Source organism: Nesoenas mayeri (assembly GCF_963082525.1).
Source record: "Nesoenas mayeri genome assembly, chromosome: 5".
Classification (NCBI taxonomy): domain Eukaryota; kingdom Metazoa; phylum Chordata; class Aves; order Columbiformes; family Columbidae; genus Nesoenas; species Nesoenas mayeri.
Window position 1 is genome coordinate 23,421,867 of NC_137548.1, and position 19,543 is coordinate 23,441,409.

A 19,543-nucleotide genomic window follows, 5' to 3' on the forward strand; every position below is an offset into this window, starting at 1 on the left:
CCCCTGACACCACGAGTCAAGCACCGGTAGGATGGTAACTCGTCAAGCAGCTACAGCTGCAGAACAACATCTAGCTCAGCATTGCTGTTTCCATGACTCCTGTGCAGAAACTCACTGCCTTCCCTCTGATATTAAATGTTCATACCAAGAGGATATTATGACAACCCTCCTGGCTGAAAATAAAATTACAACCCCCAAGCCACACCCTGTGAAAAACAGGATTAGTACAGAATCACCTATTTAGGAAGAAAAGTCTTGCAGGAAACTCTTAGTCTGGACTACCTAGGAAACTGATTATCAGAAAAATTAAGATTGTTTTTCAGTAAGCTTTCTAGAACACATTTTGGGGTGTTAATATATCACAGTTAATGACAGTGATCATCACAAATTATTTCAGAAAAGCTAGGAAAGAAAACAAAAGCTGACTGCAAAGCATAACACCCAAACAATAACTGCACTAAGTTTCAGATTTGGGCTGAGTCTTCATCTTTTTATTAAAATTAATTTTACTTTCAGGGAACAATAGTCAATATTCTGGTTCCTGCTGCTACATAGTTGTGGAAGCCAGGTAGCTCTTCCCGACCAATGCAGCAGTGCTCTGCTACATGGGCTTACCAATACAGTATGCTTCAAGTCCACACACCACATTATTGCCACATTTTTCTCACCTAAATTATACATATATTTTATGCTACCCTCAACTTTCATTTTTCCAGTTTAGGCTTCTTCTTTATCTTCCTAATAAACTGACAAATGCCTATATGCCCAGGTAAAACCCAAAACATAAAAAAATATCCTAAATAGGTTTCTTATTATGATTTTTTCACCTAAAAACACCGCTTAGTAATCAAAGCCATTCACTTTTTTTTTTTTCTTGGTAATAGCTACTGCCTCAGTGCCTAGAAGACTGTAATGCTTCCTTCTAAATGACTACGGAAGGCACCTCTCCCACTACCATGGATATGCTTTCTGTAATCCAAGCACTACAAGTCTCATTCTGACCATAAGATCATGAGTTTTGCAGCTGACTCCTTCTGTCTATCTGAACAAGTTTATTCTTACAGAGCTGTTGCGGTACCAGTATAAAATGCAGCATCAGGAAAAGACACGGAGTGTGTAATGAAAGGCAGGAATGAACAACGACTTTGAGAAACCTAAAGCATAGAAACAAGAATTAATTTGAAATTGTTACCTCTTTGAGGCAGCCCATGAAGTTGTTGCTTACTGGAGAGCCAGGTAAATCAGCAGTACTGGGGCTCCCTCCCACATAAAAGAAGTCATCCGAGCCCAGCATGGTGTAGTCCTCTTGCGTGTAGCCCGTGGTGGTAAGGATGCCATCCACAGAGATTGTCACCTGTTCCAGGAACACAATGGACAAAGAAAATCCCAGCAATGACCTTACAATCCTGAACAGAAAAAGTTACCTCCTCTATATTTTTATGTCAGTTTTATTAAGGATTTTGTTGAGATTTGGTATGATTTTTTTTTTTTAGTTCAGCCAAGCTCCATTTTCTGGTCCGCTTCACCCACAATGGAAATTCTCCAGCACCTGCTCTTTCCCTTTCTGGTGTATCAGCACTGTCAGGCTGACCCAGCTGTCTACCCATTGAGATGCTTTCCATCTACTCAGGCCAGAAAATGGAACTGTCCTTCAAAGTGATTTCTCATATTAGCTGATTTTATGATTAATTAGTCTTTATTTTAATGATTAGTTAGTTATGGTTGTTAGTAAAAGAAAAACCAAAACAAAATAAAAACAAAAACACACTAATGAAGATGAAGTTGGTATTTTTTATTTTTTTATGTTTCTTTTGCTCATGGCACACTGACAATCATGCGTTCAGGAAGGGGGGGAAGGGATCTCACTTTCAATACACTATGGATGTGCATGCCATGTACCTAGAGAGACACACACCCACCACCCACAAAAAAAAATAAAATATATATATATATTACAAATTAACTCATAATCAGAATATAAATAGGAAATAAAATAAATCAAAATAAATCAACCACACACCAACAAGTGTGAAAGAAGCAGAGAGGAGAAAAAAAAGGAAGAAAACATAAAGCGTGCACACTCTGCACTTTGACACATCATGCCAATATATCCAGAGCCCAGAAAGTGGACAGGAAAAAAGAGAGAAGAGAGACAGAGGGAGAAGGAGAGAGAAAATAACATTTCACACTCGCATGCAATCAAAAATAAAAATACCAAACTCAAAACCAAACAGAAACGTCCCCAAAAACTCTAACCCCAAACATATGGAGGGTGAAGGGGGGCAGAAGGAGAGGGAGGGAGAGAAGCAAGTGAATTTGGTGTGTTTTGCTTAGAGTGTTGTTAGTGGTTTAAAGGGAAGATGGAGGAAAAGAGATGGAGGCCAGGAGGAGAGGGGTGAGTCACCAGACGTGGACATGCCATGCAGAGTATGTACGGAAACAAACGACTGGCTGAGCTCCTGTTGGCCATGGCAGGTAGAGGTCAGAGAAAGTGAGAGAGAGAGCAAAGGGAGGAGGAGGAGGAGGAGAGAAAGAGGAGGGAAGGAAGTGGGGAAAAATCAGAAGAAAGAGGACAACTCCGGCCAGTTTGCCTGTAATAGCCGTTGCCACAACAAAAGGATGAGATAAAAAGAGAGCCTTCACCACCACAGACTAGAGGCCCTGCAATGGTTCTGATCTAGAAACCTTCAGAGTTTAAAAAAAAAAAAAAAAAAAAAAAAGAAAAGGTGGGGTGGGGGAGAAAAAACGAAACAAAGACCAAAGTGAAAGAGAGAAAGCTAAACTCAAAAAGCAAGGGAAAAAAAAACCCCAACATTTATCACTGGAATGGAAAAGAACTAAAGAGGGAGGTAAAAAAAAAAAAGCAATGAAAGAAATGTCCAAACCCCATTTCCAGAAGAGTTGTGTTAGTTGCTTTTGTTGTTCATTTTTCCATTAAAAAGAAGATGGGGGAAAAAAAAGAAAATGTGTTTTCAATGAAATTAAATTAAAGGAAGAAGTACAAAGGAGGGGGGAAAAGAGGGGGCAGGGGGAGGAAAAGGCAGGTAACACACGGCAAACCCAAAAAAAGAGACAATAAGAATGATATCTACCAGACAATGTAGTTTGTTTACCATAGCGTGTCCAATGCCTGAGTGCTTTGCGGAAAAGGGGGAAGAAAGGAAATTAAAAAATCGTGAACAGAACGATTGTTAATTAAAATAACTAAAAGCAAAGATGAGTCGTTAGGGTGTTAGTACATTAGTTGGTTAGTAAAAAATGACACATTGCATGAATGGTCTAGTGTTAGTCTTTCAAAAAAAGGCGTGGGGCGCCTGAAACACACACAAAGTGAGAAAGAGGACAATATGACCAGGACTTTATGGGGAACCATGCCATCTAGACTGTAAAGAAGAAGGGTGCTGCCTAGTCTTCCCACCCTGGTATTAGTCATTAATTTCAACCCTTGTATACCTTATCCGGTACTGAAGCAAAGTTAAAACAGTGCAATACTTACTCTTCAAATACCTATCAAGGTGCATCCCCCAAACAAGAACCTTACCCTCAGAGATGTATACACACAATACATAGGTCATCCCTTCAGCGCAAACCCAACCATGCCTCCCTTCTTCCACCCACCATCATCTCTACAGTCCTGCTCCTCTTCCAAACCTCACTACCCTCAAGTGCTGCAGAGTATCACAAGCAGGACAATATTTCCCTTGGCTGGAGGATGCAGATGAAGATGAGTCCACAACTCCAAGTCTTCCTTCCAAGTTTCCCAGTCTGCAGGTTTCTTTACAGCAGGTAAGTTTGTGACTTTCAGGAGAAGCACAGAACAGAAAAACGCCTGTGTTTGGCTCTTTGCCTGTAGCTCACTTAAATCATTCGAGAGTATAGGAGTTGAACCTCTCCTACTTGCAGGGAGAAATGTTTCAAGGAATTGTGTAGGAAGAATAATGTTGCTTGCATCAAGGCTGGAGACAGAAGACTGACACGATTTAGTGTCTCTCCTGTCATACTACATTTATATCATAGAGGAGTTGGGAGAATTCATCAGTCAGTTCACTTATTTGGGTGTAGCAGAGCTTTGGAGATGCTTTGTTAGTCCTTCCCAAGGCATGCACATGCCAACTGTTTGAACTTACACATTGTCTCTTGTTTGCTTTCTAGCAGCTGAGGTACTTAAGGTGTTTATAGCAGATTTTGCATGGTGACTAGCTTCAATGTTAATAGGGAAATGGAGCTCATGGAGGCTCCAGGTCCTTGTTCCAGTGTGACCGAAGTTGGCAAGAACTTGACAAACAAGATCTATGCTGCCTCATGTAAAAACTATCTGCTTTTGAATTTCTGAGTTATGCACTGACTAAAGAAATAAACTTGTGTAAACCACGTGGCACTGAACATAACATCCCAGGTTTGTTTTATCTGTCTATGGTAATGAATAATAAATGATACTTGCGTATAAAGAGTGCAAACTCCTCTGAAATCTCCATGAAGGAAGTCTCACTCTCAGCAATATGCTGTTACTAAATCCATTTTTACAAACAAGGAAGTGGGACAGAGGGGAAGAGCGTGCTCAAAACCAGGCGGAGTGTCAGCAGCAGACATGAAGACAGACATGAGAAGCCTGACCTTCAGTCTTCCCTGCCCCTCCTTCTCCCATCAGACCACACTGCCCCAAACATGCTCCAAAAGCCATGGTTAAATACAGTCGTGATCCTATTTCTGGTAAAGGTTTCTCACAAGGCAGAAATAGGGCTTAGTTTTAACTGAAATAATAAGATAAATAAACAAGGAGATTTGCTTTGACATTAACAATCACTACTCAAGGGAATCTGTGGGTTCACTTCCTTTGTCTCTAAGGAGATTAAGTGCTGTGATAGTCATTTGATCTACAAAGCAAGCAGCACTTAGTACTCTTCTAGCTTAGCTACAAAACATTTAACAATTCCAAAAAGCACTGGGCAGAAGTCCAGCTATTTAAAGCTCTGCTCTAATTACAGGAACAGCTAAAAAATTATGCAAATCCTCCTCCCCCTTCTCCAACTCAAAAAAGAGCAGAGGAAAAGACTAGATGGCATCCTGAAGCTCCTGATGGCCCATATGCCTGGAATTGGTTTAGCTTTGGATCATTTTCTTGGAATTTCTAATTTGTCTTTTAAAGTTAATTTTAATGGGAAATATATTTATCTTCACTGCAATGTTTTCAACCAATTACACAGGGGCTACTGATTTCCGTATAAGGCCTCAGTATTCAGAGGCAATGTTTTATGTCGGGGATTTTTGCTTTCGGGGGTTATTTTTTGAGGAAACACGGGCACAGCTGGAAACAAGACTTCCAAGTGACCTGCATTATGATGAAAATTTACGGGTGAATTTATGTCAGAAAATATGCAATGTAGACAATTTCTTACATACAAAATTGTTTAGGATATACAAAATAATATTGGACACAATAAAGGACAAAATGTATAATGTTATAAACAAATAATATTTGTCCTTTATTATGTCTTACATATGAAGATATCAAAGGACTTCACAGGTACATAGCCTGTCTGAAAAATGTTAAAGTGTCTCACAGATCGAGAAACTCTCATGCACACACACAGGCCATGGGAGCAGATGGAAGCTGTTGTCAGAATGGAGAAAAAAAATAATCCTTCACCTTGTGCTTTATTAGAATAGCATCTTTATCTTGTTGTTGTTGGGGAACTAAAGCATTTATAAGGTCAAGATATAGACTGACCATTCTCAGCTGTGTCCTGAAACATGCCCATAGCACGTATAACTTAGTTATCAGTCACTGAAGTTTACAATATTTTCCAAACTCTTTGTCCAGAAGATTGAAGGGTTTTAAGACTTCTTTGTCCCCAGTAACGTCAATTAAAAGTAAGAATGCATGGGATCTGACAGGGAGGCTGCAGCATTTGAGGTTTCTCCTTATTGAAAAGCATGGTCAAACTTACCAATAATTTTTGGATGACAACTTTCAGGACTAGCAGGATTGCTTCTCCTCAAGGCCTCATCAGTTCCAATTTCTGGGCAGTTCTAGATTCTGTGTCAATGTCTTAATTTTGAGACTGAATTTGATCAGAAGTTAAAATGAAAGTATCCAGGGAAAAAAAGATTTAAAAAAATTCAGCCCTATTGATATTTATTGGTTGAACTGTATTCTGTCATGCTTATTTATAGAACTGGACCCCAAGTCACCTCTGCTACTTATTTTTTATTTATCATATGAAAAAATCTGTAGTGATTAGATAGGAAGATTAAATATTTATTGTGCTGCTTTACTGGCAAGGGACTCACCTGCTTTCTAATAATAGCCAAAGCACTGTCCTGGTCTAATCAAAGACGAAGAGACACAGACATATTTTCATTTAACCATGGACTCAGGAAATAAATTTTTAAATCACAAGCTGAAAGATTTGGAAAACAAAGTGAGAACTTCCTGTCCACAGTTTTGTCTGTGACCCTTCCTCATTTTCTGCATCTTCAAGATCCAAACCAACCCTGGCACGAAGTAAGGATGCATTTTGCTTCAGGCACATTTTCCCATTGAAAATTGATTTCTGGTGAAACTATCGTTAACTAAAATGACCAGTTATCTATTCTGAAATACTCAGCGACCAGCCATTTTCAAAGCATCTAAAAACTAAAAAACGCATCCAATAAAGCCACATATTCTGACCCTTCCTTACTGGACTGAAGGGAATATCTGAACAAAATAGGATCGTTATGAGTCATCCACTGCATAAGAAACTAATTTTTTATCTGCATATAGACTAGAGAAAACAAGCTCATGTTGCCATAACTAAGAACTATGCAGTCTCATGAAAGTTTGATGATATCCTGTGTATGTAGCAATACAGGAATTCACATGGGAGAGACAAATCTCTTCACTCCTAAACCCAAATATTTAAAAGAAACACATGATGATAGCCCCACAACAGATAAATTATCCACTGACATCTACTAGAGACTGTTTCTGGTCCCTGGCACTGATTATCTGATACTCACAAATATATTTTTACCTTAGCTGTAAAATGTTACCACAAAAGCTGTTTTCTCAGCAAATGAAGTTGTATAAACTTAAATAAAACTATTAAGGGTTCTGTTAATATTCACAGTAATGAACAACCGAACAGATCATACTGTTTTCACAAACTGATTTTAAAACCTCAGTTTACAAGCTACTTCTGCTGCCTCTACCAATCAGCAAGACACCAAATAGCTCCTGTTCACAGTGTAAGCCTCATTGATCATGCAGTGAATGTGCCTTAGTGACTTGATATATTCACCAGCTTTCAGAGTAAGGTTATTTAATTTTAACTTATCTATTTATGACTGAATTTATATTTCATGAGGAAGGCTTCAGGATTTTAAGACTAACCTCCTACCAAATACGTCACCTGATAGAGTTGTTTGCTTAGAAAAGCAGCATACAGATGTGCAAAATTAAAGTGCTAAAACCAGACAAAATTTTCCAAAGTGGGTGCTGGATTGTAGGGTGCTGGATTGATCTGTGTTTGCTTGGCTTTTTTGATTCTTCCACTGTTTCAATCCTCACAGCCAACAGAAGAGTCTCATAGGCAGAGACAAAAAAAAGGGAAATAGAATCTCATTATAGAAAAAAAAAGGGGGAGAAAAAAACAACAAGAAGAAAAGAAAGGAAAATAAAGAAGACTCAGAAAGACTCCAGCTAATTAATTCTAAAACTATAAATTTAAAGTAATTACACACATACCCACCAGCCTGCATACCTGCACACTCGCACACCAAAAAACCAAACCAACAAAAAAACCCCAACAACAACAACAACAAACCCCCCCACACACACACAAGAGAAAACAAAAGTCTTTCAGAATTAGAATTATGACATCATGGCAATGGTTAAACCAATTAACAAAACTGAAAGAACAAGAAGAGAGGTATAGAGCATTGGCTGTTGGAAAAAGCCTCTGTTCCCACAGTAATTAAATGCAACAAGAATATTACTGATAAGATTGAATCATAATTAAGGAAATAATAAAATAAAAAAGGGAGAACAGAAAAAGAGAAATGGAAAGGGAGATGAAAGTAAAGTTATATCAAGTTTTTATTACTAAATCAAACTGGAAGAAAAAAAACCACAGAAAATTAATAAAGTGGAAATGAAAATATTGCAACAGGGATAAATTCCCATCAACTAATGTTTTTTCACTGTCCTTCAGATACCGAGATACAGAAAAGGTGGAGAATATCCAGCGATTCCACTGAGCACCTCCATTTCTCCATTAATCTCTCACATCTTTCTGTCCCAATAAAACAGAAAAATATTTCCCCAGCATTTTCTCCCCTTCACCATTACCTGCCGCAGGTTTCGTGTCACCTTAACGTCGTGCCACGCGTTGTCATTGAACTTGCCATTGACTGGCTCCACAATGGCCTCGAAGGCCCCAGACCCCAGGTTAATGACCAAGGAGACTGCACCATCTTTCAGGGCCAGGTTGACATAATCAGCTGACTTGCCGGTGTGCAGGATGAGCCCATTGCGTTGCCAGGTCTTGAAGGAGAGAGTGATCTCATCGCTGCTGCTCTGAATGGGGTTTTGTGACAGGTCGTAGCAAAGGTATTCGGAACCACGGAAAGTGGCCATGTTCTCATCTCGCGCTGGAAAAAAGAGAAACGGAACTACTCAGCACTCAGCCAAAAAGAGATTCAAGATCGTCATGAAATTTCTGAGCGGTCCCACAGCACTGCTAGTGTTTTATACAACTGTAGATCATGGCATACTAATGACTGTACAGATCCTTTGGTAGCAGGGCCATCAAGAGAATTAACGGCAGAGACCTCGGTACCAAAGAATTTCAGTGCTGTGTTTTCAGTTTCACTGCAGTGCTGTCACCATAGGGACTGTTCAAAAGTATGCAGTAGAGCCAAGAAAAAAGTATATTTAAAGACACTCCTATAAGACACTTCACATCCTTTTCAGGGAGAATGGTGGAAAACTCTAGTATTCACAGCATAACCCAACGTCTCCCAAAGATTAATATTTAGATTCATCGCTAATGTCATCTGATCTGATCTTAACTCATCCGCCAGACAATGGAAAACGGGCACCAGTACATCCTGACAGAGCTGCCCCCTCCTTTCTTGCAGCTGAATGAGACCAAGCAGACGAGAGGGCCACATGAAGCATCAAAGTTTCCTTGTCTGAGAGCATGAGGAAAGTGCACATAACCGTTTTGTTACCTGTCTGATCACCATATCCAGAAAATCTGTACTAGACAAGCATATCCTTTTCATACAGCACAAATAAAAATGGGGGGATTATTCATAGCATGTGACATGAAACTTTTCCTCCGTCAGGAAAAAATCCTTTTTATGGACAACAGCAATAGACACTGACGCATTTGTTAGCAACTGGAGCCAGCATTTGAATACCATAAAAATCCTTTGTGGGAGCTGGAAGTCTGTATCCCAGCACATGGGCTTCCACAGCCACGCAGAACCAGCTCTGCTGGCATACCTTGCTTGTGCCACTCGAGCCACCTGTGTACCTTGGCTTTGCCCAGCAGAAGAAATACAGGACAGTTATAGCAAAGCTTGCAGGAGAGCTTTCTGTAGGTCACTACTACCAGTACAATCTGGGGAAAACTGTATTTACAGTGGAGTCTATACAGATCCTCCCACTCTGTACTACAGCACTGACTGCTGGCTGCTAAGTGAGTCTGAGCGTGAATAACTAGATGGTACAAGCAGTCGAGCTATCATTACTTACAATCTGCTGCACAGGGCAAGTGCTGGTGTGATTGCCATTGACTTTAATAGCATTTTCCTGCTTCATTTTGTATCATTTAGTAATCCTAACACAGATTGGCCAGAATTTGTTAGTACTAGACTGAAATGAAAATACTTGTTGTCGTAGCTATTCTTGAAAAATAACTACATGGTGAAACCTGTGCCCTCACAGCATGAAACAGTGACAAAATAGCACAGTGTTGCAAAATTAACATATATCATCCTCAAGTGATAGATCTGCTTTGAGCAGAGACTTTTTCAGTCTCGATTGAGGGTATCAAGAATGAACTCATTCAAAAATCTGTGCACTTTGAAGGCAGCAGTAATGTGTGTTTGTGCTTATGTAAGCTTACTGTGTGTCTATATACTCCTGCAAACAAACAGCAAGACAAATTACTTCACATAACAGTACAGATTGAGAGCCAACCAGATCACAAGCACCTTTACAGAAAAAGACCTGGAGGTCCCAGTGGACAAGTCAAGCACAAGTCAGCAGTGCCTGCCCGTTCAGCAAGGGCAGCCGCATTCTGGGCTGTGCTGACAAGAACGTGGCCAGCAGGCCAAGGGAAGCCATTCTTCCCCAATGGACACTTGTGAAATCACATCTGGAGTATTCTGTCCAGTACTGAGCTCCTCCTTACAAAAATGGCCTCAACGTACTGGAGCAAGCCCAGCAAAGAGTGACCACAGTGCTCAAGGTGCTTGAGAAGGTGATGTGTCTGGAGAGGCTAGGAGAGATGGGTTTGTTCAGCCTCAAGGAGAGAGAGGGCTCATGGGAAACATTATTGCTCTCTGCAACTGCTTAATGGGAAAACATACAGAAGACAGGGGCAAATTCTTCTTTGAGATGAGTAGAAGAAGGATGAAAGGCAACAAACACAGCTGGAACTCAACAAATTCTCACTCTATAAAAAAAAGTTTCACCTTAACGATGGTCAAACACTGGGAAGGCCCTAGAGAGTCTGTGATACCACGACACTTAGAAATATTAAAAAATTGACTGTGCATAGCCCTGAGCTGCTTGCTCTAACTGGACTTGCTCTGAGCTAGTGGTTGGACTACACATCCTCTGAAAGTCCCAAATTACTTCATTCTGTGATTCTGTTCTGAATCTTAGAATAGTTTGGGTTGGAAGGGACCTTCAAAGTCATCTAGTCCAACCCTCCTGCAATGAGGAGGGTCATCTTCAACTAGATCAGGTTGCTCAGAGCACTGTCCAACTCGACCTTGAATATTTCCAGGGATGCGACATCTGCCACCTCTCTGGACAACCTTTTCCAGTGTCTCATCACCCTCATTGTTAAAAATTTATACCTCACATCTGGCCTGAATCTTCCCTCTTTCAGTTTGAAACCATTAGCTCTTGTCCTATTCCAATAGGCCCTTCTAGAAAGCCTGTTCCCTTCTTATAGGCCCCTTTTAAGGACTGAAATGCCACAATACGGTCTCTCCGGAGTCTTCTCTTCTCCAGGCTGAACAACCCAAACTCTCCCAGCCTGTCCTCAGAGTAGGTGTTCCATCCCTCTGATCATTTCTGTGGCCTCCTCTGGACCTGCTCCAACAGGTCCACGTCTTTTCTGTGCTGAGGACTTCAGAACTGGACACAGCATTCCAGGTGGGTTGTCACCAGGGCAGAGTAGAGGGGCAGAATCACCTTCTTCAACCTGTTGGCCACACCTTTTTTTATGCGGCCGAGGACACACTTTGCATTGCTGGGTCATATTCAGGTTTTCATCCACCGGTAAACCCAAATCCTCTGCAGGGCTGCTCTCAACCTTCATCACCCAGCTTGTGTCCATGTTTGGCATTGCCCTGACCCAGGTGCAGGACCTTGCACTTGGCCTTGTTGAACATTATGCGGTTCACATGAGCCCACTTCTCAAGCCTGCCCAGGTCCCTGGCCTCTGGATGGCATCCTGCCCCTCAGGTGTGTCAACTGTACCACTCAGCTTGGTGTCATCTACAAACTTGCTGAGGGTGCACTTGTTCCCACTGTCCATATGATTGATGAAGACATTAAACAGTATTGGACCCAATACAGACCCCTGAGAGACACCACTTGTCACTGATCTCCATCTGGACATTGAGCCATTGACCACTACCTTCTGGATGCAACCATCCAGCCAATTCTTCACCCACCAAACAGTCCACCCATCAAATGTACATCTCTCTAATTTAGAGACAAGGATGTTTTGGGGCACCATGTCAAAGGCTTTACAGAAGTCCACATAGATGACATCCATAGATCTCCCTTGTCCACTGATGTCCATCATAGAAGGCCACTAGGGTGGTCAGGCAGGACTTGTCCTTAGTGAAGCCATGCTGGTTGTCTCAAATCACCTCCCTGTCCTTCATGTGCCTTCACATAGCTTCTAGGAGGATCTGTTCTATGGTCTTCCCAGGCACAGAAATGAGGCTGACAGATCAGTAATTCCCAGGGTCTTCCTTTCTATCCTTTTTAAAAATGGGTGTGTTTTTATGGTCACCGAGAACTTTACCTGACTTCCATGACTTCTCCAATATCACAAATAATAGTTTGGCAACTACATCAGCCAATTCTCTCAGAATTCTGGGATGTATCTCATCAGGTCCCAAAGACTTAGGTATGCTCAGGTTCCTCAGGTGGCCATGAACCTGATCTTCTCCTCTTACAGTGGGTGAGACTTCGCTGCCCCAGTCCCTGCCTCAAAGTCCATCCACTCAAGAGGTGTGTGAAGAGAGCTTGCCAGTGAAGACTCAGGCAAAGAAGTTGTTGAGTACCTCAGCCTACTCCTCCTCTGTTGTTACCAGTTTACCAGTCTTGCTCATTAGGGAGGCACATTTCCTTTGACCTTCCTTTTCTGGTTGACATACCTGTAGAAGCTCTTTTTGTTATTCTTTGCATTCCTTGCCAAGTTCAGCTCCAGCAGCTCCTTAGCCTTCCTGACCCCACTTCTGCACAACTGGGCAGTGTCCCTATACTCCTCCCAGGATGCCTGCCCCTGCTTCCACCACCTGTGCATTTCCTTCTTGCCCTTCAGTTTGATCAGCAGGTCTCAACACAGCCATGCTGATCTCTTGCCCTCCTTACCCTGTTTCTTACACCTGGGGATCACGACCTCTTGCACTCTATGGAAAGCATCCTTAAAGATCTGCCAGCTCTGTTCTGCTCCCTTGTCACTGAGGGCAGTTTCCCAAGGGGTCTTATTGACTAACTCCTTGAACAGCTGGAAGTTTGCTTTCTAAAATTCTTCACCTGTCCCGTATCTCTCAGGACTGTGAACTCCACCAGTGGATGATCATGGCAGCCCAGGCTGCCTCCAGTCTTGACATCACTGATTAGCTCACTGGTGTTTGTGACCAACAGGTCCAGTATTGCATCCCATGTGGTAGGGCTGTCTATTACTCGGCTTAAGAAATTGTCCTTGATGCACTCCAGGAGTCTCTTGGATTGCCTACAGCTTGCCATGTTACTTTTCCAGCAGATGTTGGGGTGGTTCAAACCCCCTAGCAGGATGAGAGCCTGTGAGCACAATGCTTCCTGTAGCTGGAGTAAGAAGGCTTCATGAACAGGCTCCCCTTGATCAGGCAGCCTGTAGTAAACAGCAACCACCAGGTTCCCTTTGTTGCCTCCGTCTGTAATTCCTATTCATAAGCTTTCAATCTGCTTGTGACTGTTCTTCAGAGAAAGCTCTTCACTATCTATACATTTCTTGATGTAGAGAATACATTTAACTACCAGCAAGGAGTGCATACGCTTGTGTCAGTGTTCAACCAGCCTAAGTACAGAGGACTGATATTGATTGCGGTTCTAGAAGTCAGAGCTGAGCACTTAACAACGCTCTCTACAATGATAATTCTGCTGCCTAGTCACTCCTGATCCATCAGAAGGGAACATGCTACAATCAAGTCAGACACATGCTCTATGTTTCCACAGGTAATTCTGATCAAAGAGATGGTGTCTGAGGGCAGGAGTCAAACACGATCGTTATGACTGAGCCATTTTCCTACAGCCATGGATATGTGAAGTACTGAATACACATTTGATGTCTTTGAGAATGGGGGTGCAGGAGGCTGACTGTTCACACAGTACAATACATATTAATAGCACTTATTTACACTTTCTCGGCCACTTAGACAAAATCTCACTGGTTTACTCAGTATAAAGGAGAAGGCAAAGAGTAGATTAGAAATCTAAATGGTTATTTAAGCCAATCACTGCAGACTCATCAAAACAGAGCAGAGAAAATTCAGAGAGATCTTACTCTTACTTATAACACTGGTTTTAATATAAGGTGCTATCGACCTACCCCTGCGTGCAAATATATCATCTGCATTTTTCTTCCAGTCATTTGCTGCTGACCCTTGTCACAGATAGAATTCTGGACCTGATCCATCTTTGTATCCTTCCTGTTCCTGGGAAAAGGTCACCTCTTTCTGTTTCCTATGCTGTTATGGTGGGGTTTTTTTCTTACTTCTGTGGCTGCTCTGGATGGACATTCACCACACACTAAAATCTCTCTGGGATTCACTGGCTAATCCAAATTCATGCCTGTGTACCCCATGTCTTGTAAGTACAACTCCCAAGGTGAAAAACTCTCTAAAACTGTATTCTCCAAACCACTAATTCCTAAAGAGTTTACTAGTGGCCACACGGATGACAGATTTATTTGCCTCGTTAAAGGCTTTAGTACACAGATTAGGCTCCAATAGTTGAGTAGCTTGACTGTGTGTTGCTCCAAGCTACAACACAATAGCCTGTGTCAGGCCACATGAAAGGTTTTTTTCCCAAGCACAGCCTTTCCATGCTGGCCTGCCTGTCAGGATGCTCTGGCATGCGTGATGACTATGACCACAAAGCACACAAGAATCACCAGAGAGCATGGAGGGGAAAAAAGGATACAGATTCTCTCCACAATGTACAATTTAGAACGGAAAAAGCCCTAAGCAGGTGCAGATCTCACAGCATTTCCATATGCTTTCAGGCACACTCTGGTGATATCTGGAAGATCGGAGGGTGGCAAAACACTTGTTATTTGTTAGTTCGTAACCCTCGTGCTGTACTTTTCTGAGGGTTCCACAAATTGCACAGTGATATTTATGGCTTCTATATTCTTTGAACAGTGGTAATGTACCAAGGAGTCTCTGTATTGTAACACAACTGACCTAAAATAACTTCAATTTAAGGCCCAACTCAAAGCCACCAGGAATCTTTGGTTTATATTACATGGAGCAATAGATCAAACCCTGGTTTTGCTGGGATTCAAAACCCTGTATAAATAAGTGATATTAACTTTAAGTGATGATCTAGCTGTTCAAATGTGACAATACAGCTACATAAAATAAAGCTTATTTACAACAGCATTTAGAATATGTTTGAAAACTCTTAATTTATATGTTATTTGCCAAACTTAATTTTTAATTCAGTTAATACTAGATACATTTTTGAAAATCAGAATCTGAAGTAGGTTACTTAGCACATGTAAGCAATTAGATCTTCCATTTCACTTGTTAGTATTAATCTAAGCCCTTTATTTATTTCATAACACATTCATATAACTAACTTCTCTACAAGAGCTGGAATTTGCAGAGATCTGAAACCTGTACAAAACTCCCCAGACATATTTTCCATAAACTCCACTCCCTTGGCATATTCAGAGCCTCACAGAAATCAGAGTAGAAGTGAAACTCAGGATCTTCAAACTGATCATCACAGACCTTTTCTTTCAACAGTTATTCCATCACTTTAAGAAGTGGGAGTACATTATGCTTTTCTGATCAATCACTAACAGGCACAGCCAGCACATTAAACACTTAACATCACCACCCCACTGCAACGCCTATTTTGCAAGTCTGAGATCTACACCCATTCAAAACCCCAAATCAGCTATCGGCACATACTGCAGGCTGATAGGAAGAACAGAAACAAAAGCATGGCCAACAACTACCTCAGCCAAGTTCCTGGCTCTTCTCATCCCTGCAGAAACCCCAGAGCCGGCTGAATCTCAGGTTGTCAGGACGTGCAGAGACTGGGGTTCTTTCTGTACTGTATATGGCTATGCTGCCTATTCAGGAGAGCCAGATGGTAATTTTAACTTCAGTTTTTATGTGCAAAGCTGTTGCTATGTGTTCCTGTCAAAGCTCTTTCTACAGAAGATGACTCAAATATTCAGAATTCACATCACTAGAAGCTAGAGAAACCTTGGCAGTTTGATTTATGCACGAGGAAACAAATGCACAAACTTTTTAATGGATTTACTCATGGCCACCAAGAAAATAAATGTTAAAGGACACATTTGAGTTCAGGAGCTACTAGCTCCCACTCCTTGGCTCACTCTATAGGTTCTCATACATTTGTGGAGGAAAAACAATCTCCTATTTTTTCCCAGTCCCATCACCAAGTCAACCCAGCAAAAAGCCGGGAGCAGAGGAGCCTCCAAAGTTTTGGATAATGCCTAAAAATAGATACTTAATGACTGTGAAGCCGAAAACAGCAAATTCTAGAAGCATTGATTCTGCCCAATGTCAGGAAGTTTAATACTCAACAGAAGCAGCACCTCATGTCACAGTTAGGATTCCTGGCTTAACACACAATTAGGAAATATTTAGAAAAAAATAAGATAGAGAGTGACTTTCCTTTCGACTCTTGAAGAAAACTTCAAGTAGTTCTCTTAAGAACAAAAGTCTCACCTCACCTCACCTGCTGCCTCACCTGCTCACCTTCTGTCAAGACCCACCACATTACAGATGTACTCGGAGGCAGTTCCTGTCTCACTGGGGTTTGGTTTACAGCCAATATTGGAGCATGTCTTCTGTCAGTGAGAAAAGCAAACCCTCTGAACTGCTTCAGAATTGATAGCCACTATAGTGTTTGGTGGGATTTACCTTATCTGAGTGGTTTGCTGGGCTTTGCACAGAAGAGCTGGTGGCTGTTTGATAATCTAGGAATGGTCTAATACTGTCAAGCATCAAGCTTCTCTGCCAAAGTGGAGTGTGTTAGTGATGGAGGCAGCAGAACAGCCAGGTACTCCCTTGACCTTCTGTGAAACAGAAGTCAACAGGGAAAATTGTATTTACAGGAAGCTTTTCTCAGTACTATTCAATGTAACATAGGAAAATCTGTAACATAGGAAAATCATACAGGTACAGAACTTGACTTAAGATAAAAAATTGCTTCCAAAGTTGGCCACTAAGCACAGTACTCTTATTACTAAAATAGAGGACTATCATCCACCATAGAAGAAAAAAAAAAAAAAAAGAAACCTTGCTGTGGCAGTTGCATATCCCTTGATGAGACCTGGAGTCTTCTTCAGTAGGGCAGTTGATGGCTCTTTAGCACCTTTGTGCTGCGCTGTGCCTGTGCCCAGTACACATCCAGAGTGGTGCCAAAGTGCTGACAGTCACATCCTCCCAGACCCCAGATCACAGTGACTTCATAGAGTCATAGAATCACTTTGGTTGGAAGAGACCCTCGAGATCATTGAGTCCAAACTTAACGTAACTCTGTCACTAAACCATGTCCCTAAGAACCTCGTCTACACATCTTTTAAACATCTCCAGGGATGGTGACTCAACCACTTCCCCCGGCAGCCTGTTCCAATGCTTAATAACTGCTTCTGTAAAGAATTTTTTCCCTGGTGCAACCTGAGGCCATTTCCTCTCATCCTATCACTTGCTACTTGGGAGAAGAGCCCAACACCCTCCATGCTACAACCTCCTCTCAGGTGGCTGGTAGAGAGCAATATCGTTGTGATCCAGGCTATGAAACTGCAGTAACTGAGCAACAGCTTTTCTCCCCAGCCTGGCTCGGGGTGGGCAGGAGGGATGGGGCCTGCAGTCGATAGACGAAGTCCTCAACAAAGGTGGTGTTCAGAGAAACTGAGAAGCTTCTGGGCTATGTGGTAATGACCACAGCCAGATCTGACCAGGCTATAAAATGGGGCCCCCATTGAAGACTTCCTTTGAGGGGTCTTCTCAGAGCAGTGGGTCTGTGAACAGAGCCCTCGGACTGGAATACAATCTAAGGAGACTTCCTAGGACTGAGTACACCTCACCTCCTCTTTTGGTGAGTGATTTTCCTTCTGGATATATCATTGAGTGAGCCCTTGCCCATCCCCAACAAGTGATTATTCTTTTCTGGGTACCCTTCAGTGAAGGAGGCCTCTAGTTCTGTTGTTTTTTTTCTTTTTATATGTGTATGATGTGGATTCTCATTATTCTTATGTGGTCGTACAACAATAATTTCCTCAACTGGTATCCATACCTGTGTTTTATGTTGTTGGAGTGCTAATTAATTTGGAGTTGATTTAGTTAAGTTGATTAATGAAGTTGGTTTCTTGGTTAAATTCTTCTGGCTACAATAAAGTCTCTTGGAACTTTCATCCACCTAAACTGACTTTTGGGGTGCCTCTGTGACATTCACTATGAATCCAGAACACAGAAGGAAAAACACATTTGTACTCAAAAGCCATTATGGATCGATAATTAAGTTAGTGCAATAAGGATGTAACGCAGTGCTATAATATACAGCTATGCAGATGGCCTAAGTGCAAGGAGGTTAAAAAGGCAGAAGTTCTCACTATGGGGATTGGTCCTCCTGCTTGAATAATGGGCCCTCCTCACCCAAGGATGCCTGTGGGAAATAGCAGAGCACTACAGCAGAGCCATGGTGCGCAGCGGCTGTGAACGCACTGCACTTGGGCATCAGCTCTGCTTTCAGAAACATGACATTTAACACAAGGAAACTATTTAATTTATTTCTGATGGGATGACTGGCAAAGACCATGATCCTAGCAAGCACAGCTGAACTTGGTGTTTCTTGGGAGAAATTTTGGAGTAGTCTTCCTGTACTGCTGAAATTAACAGGTATTCCTGCTGTCTCACTGTGTAGCCACATATGTATAAGGCTTAAACACGTTAGTGCCAGCACACATATGTTAGTTCTCCTTTCTATACTGTTTCTTATACTATAAACAACAGACCTAAAGTTTTAACATTCTAACTGAACTGTAAGAAATCTTTTGACCTTAGTCACAATGAAGTCAGGAGAGAGTAAATTCCAGATATGAACCATGTGAACTAAGGGGGAAATAGAAGCTGTTCTAGATAATGAGATGTGAGAGATCAAGGCGTCACCTCCTGAAGGATGAGGTACAATCGCAGTGTGGGCAAACACCCATGAACTCTGCTAGAAGGTAATTCTGTTCTGGGCAAAAGGGTTGTCCTGGGAGTCACCTTTAATAGTTGTAATCCTCAAGCACATTACAGAACAACAAACGATTTCTGCTCCATGAGTTACTTTCACTTGTATCCGGTGCTCCCTCAGAGGTCAGGGGAGGAGAAACTGTACATCGAATGTCATGGAAAATAAATCAGCCAACACCTCTGAAGGACAAAAAAGGTGGATTATTTCCAACACCCTCCGAAAGAGTTGTCTAGTGACTGAATGCTGAAATGCTAATGAAAGCCCTCAGAAGCAGTCAAAGCAGCTCACCTGGATTCATGTTATCAAAACAAAGCAGGAGAGTTTAGTAACAATCAGGCTGTTATTTTAAAGACATGGTGACAGACTCCAGTAATAGCTAAACAGCAGTTTAATGTATCCTCAATTAAGTTGTCCAAACCCTTTTGTTGCATTCCTCCTTTCTAGCCTGTGGGCAGGGAAACCAATGCATCCAAATAGTTGTGGGTTTTCTAGCCTTATAATTCTTCTTATCATCCGATTGAATCAGTGACACCACTAATCAAACCCACTCATAAGGTCCCATGGTCTCTCCCTCACACACACACTTCTGTGCTC

The 19,543-nt window shown here is 41.7% G+C and overlaps 1 protein-coding gene across 4 annotated transcripts in view; it reads right to left on the bottom strand.

Annotated features, from left to right (window-relative positions):
• NRXN3 (neurexin 3) overlaps window positions 1–19,543 on the bottom strand; it is a gene marked incomplete at both ends in the record, with an annotated part of 967,932 nt that overhangs the window by 741,366 nt on the left and 207,023 nt on the right. For 3 of the 4 annotated variants that reach the window (XM_080345009.1, XM_080345010.1, XM_080345008.1), the window contains one exon: window positions 1,193–1,309. In XM_080345009.1, the coding sequence (XP_080201135.1) occupies window positions 1,193–1,294 (102 nt within the window). Of the gene's footprint in view, window positions 1–1,192; window positions 1,355–3,092; window positions 3,138–8,332; window positions 8,656–19,543 lie in introns of those variants that run through there. The other variant, XM_080345007.1, reaches the window with a different exon arrangement.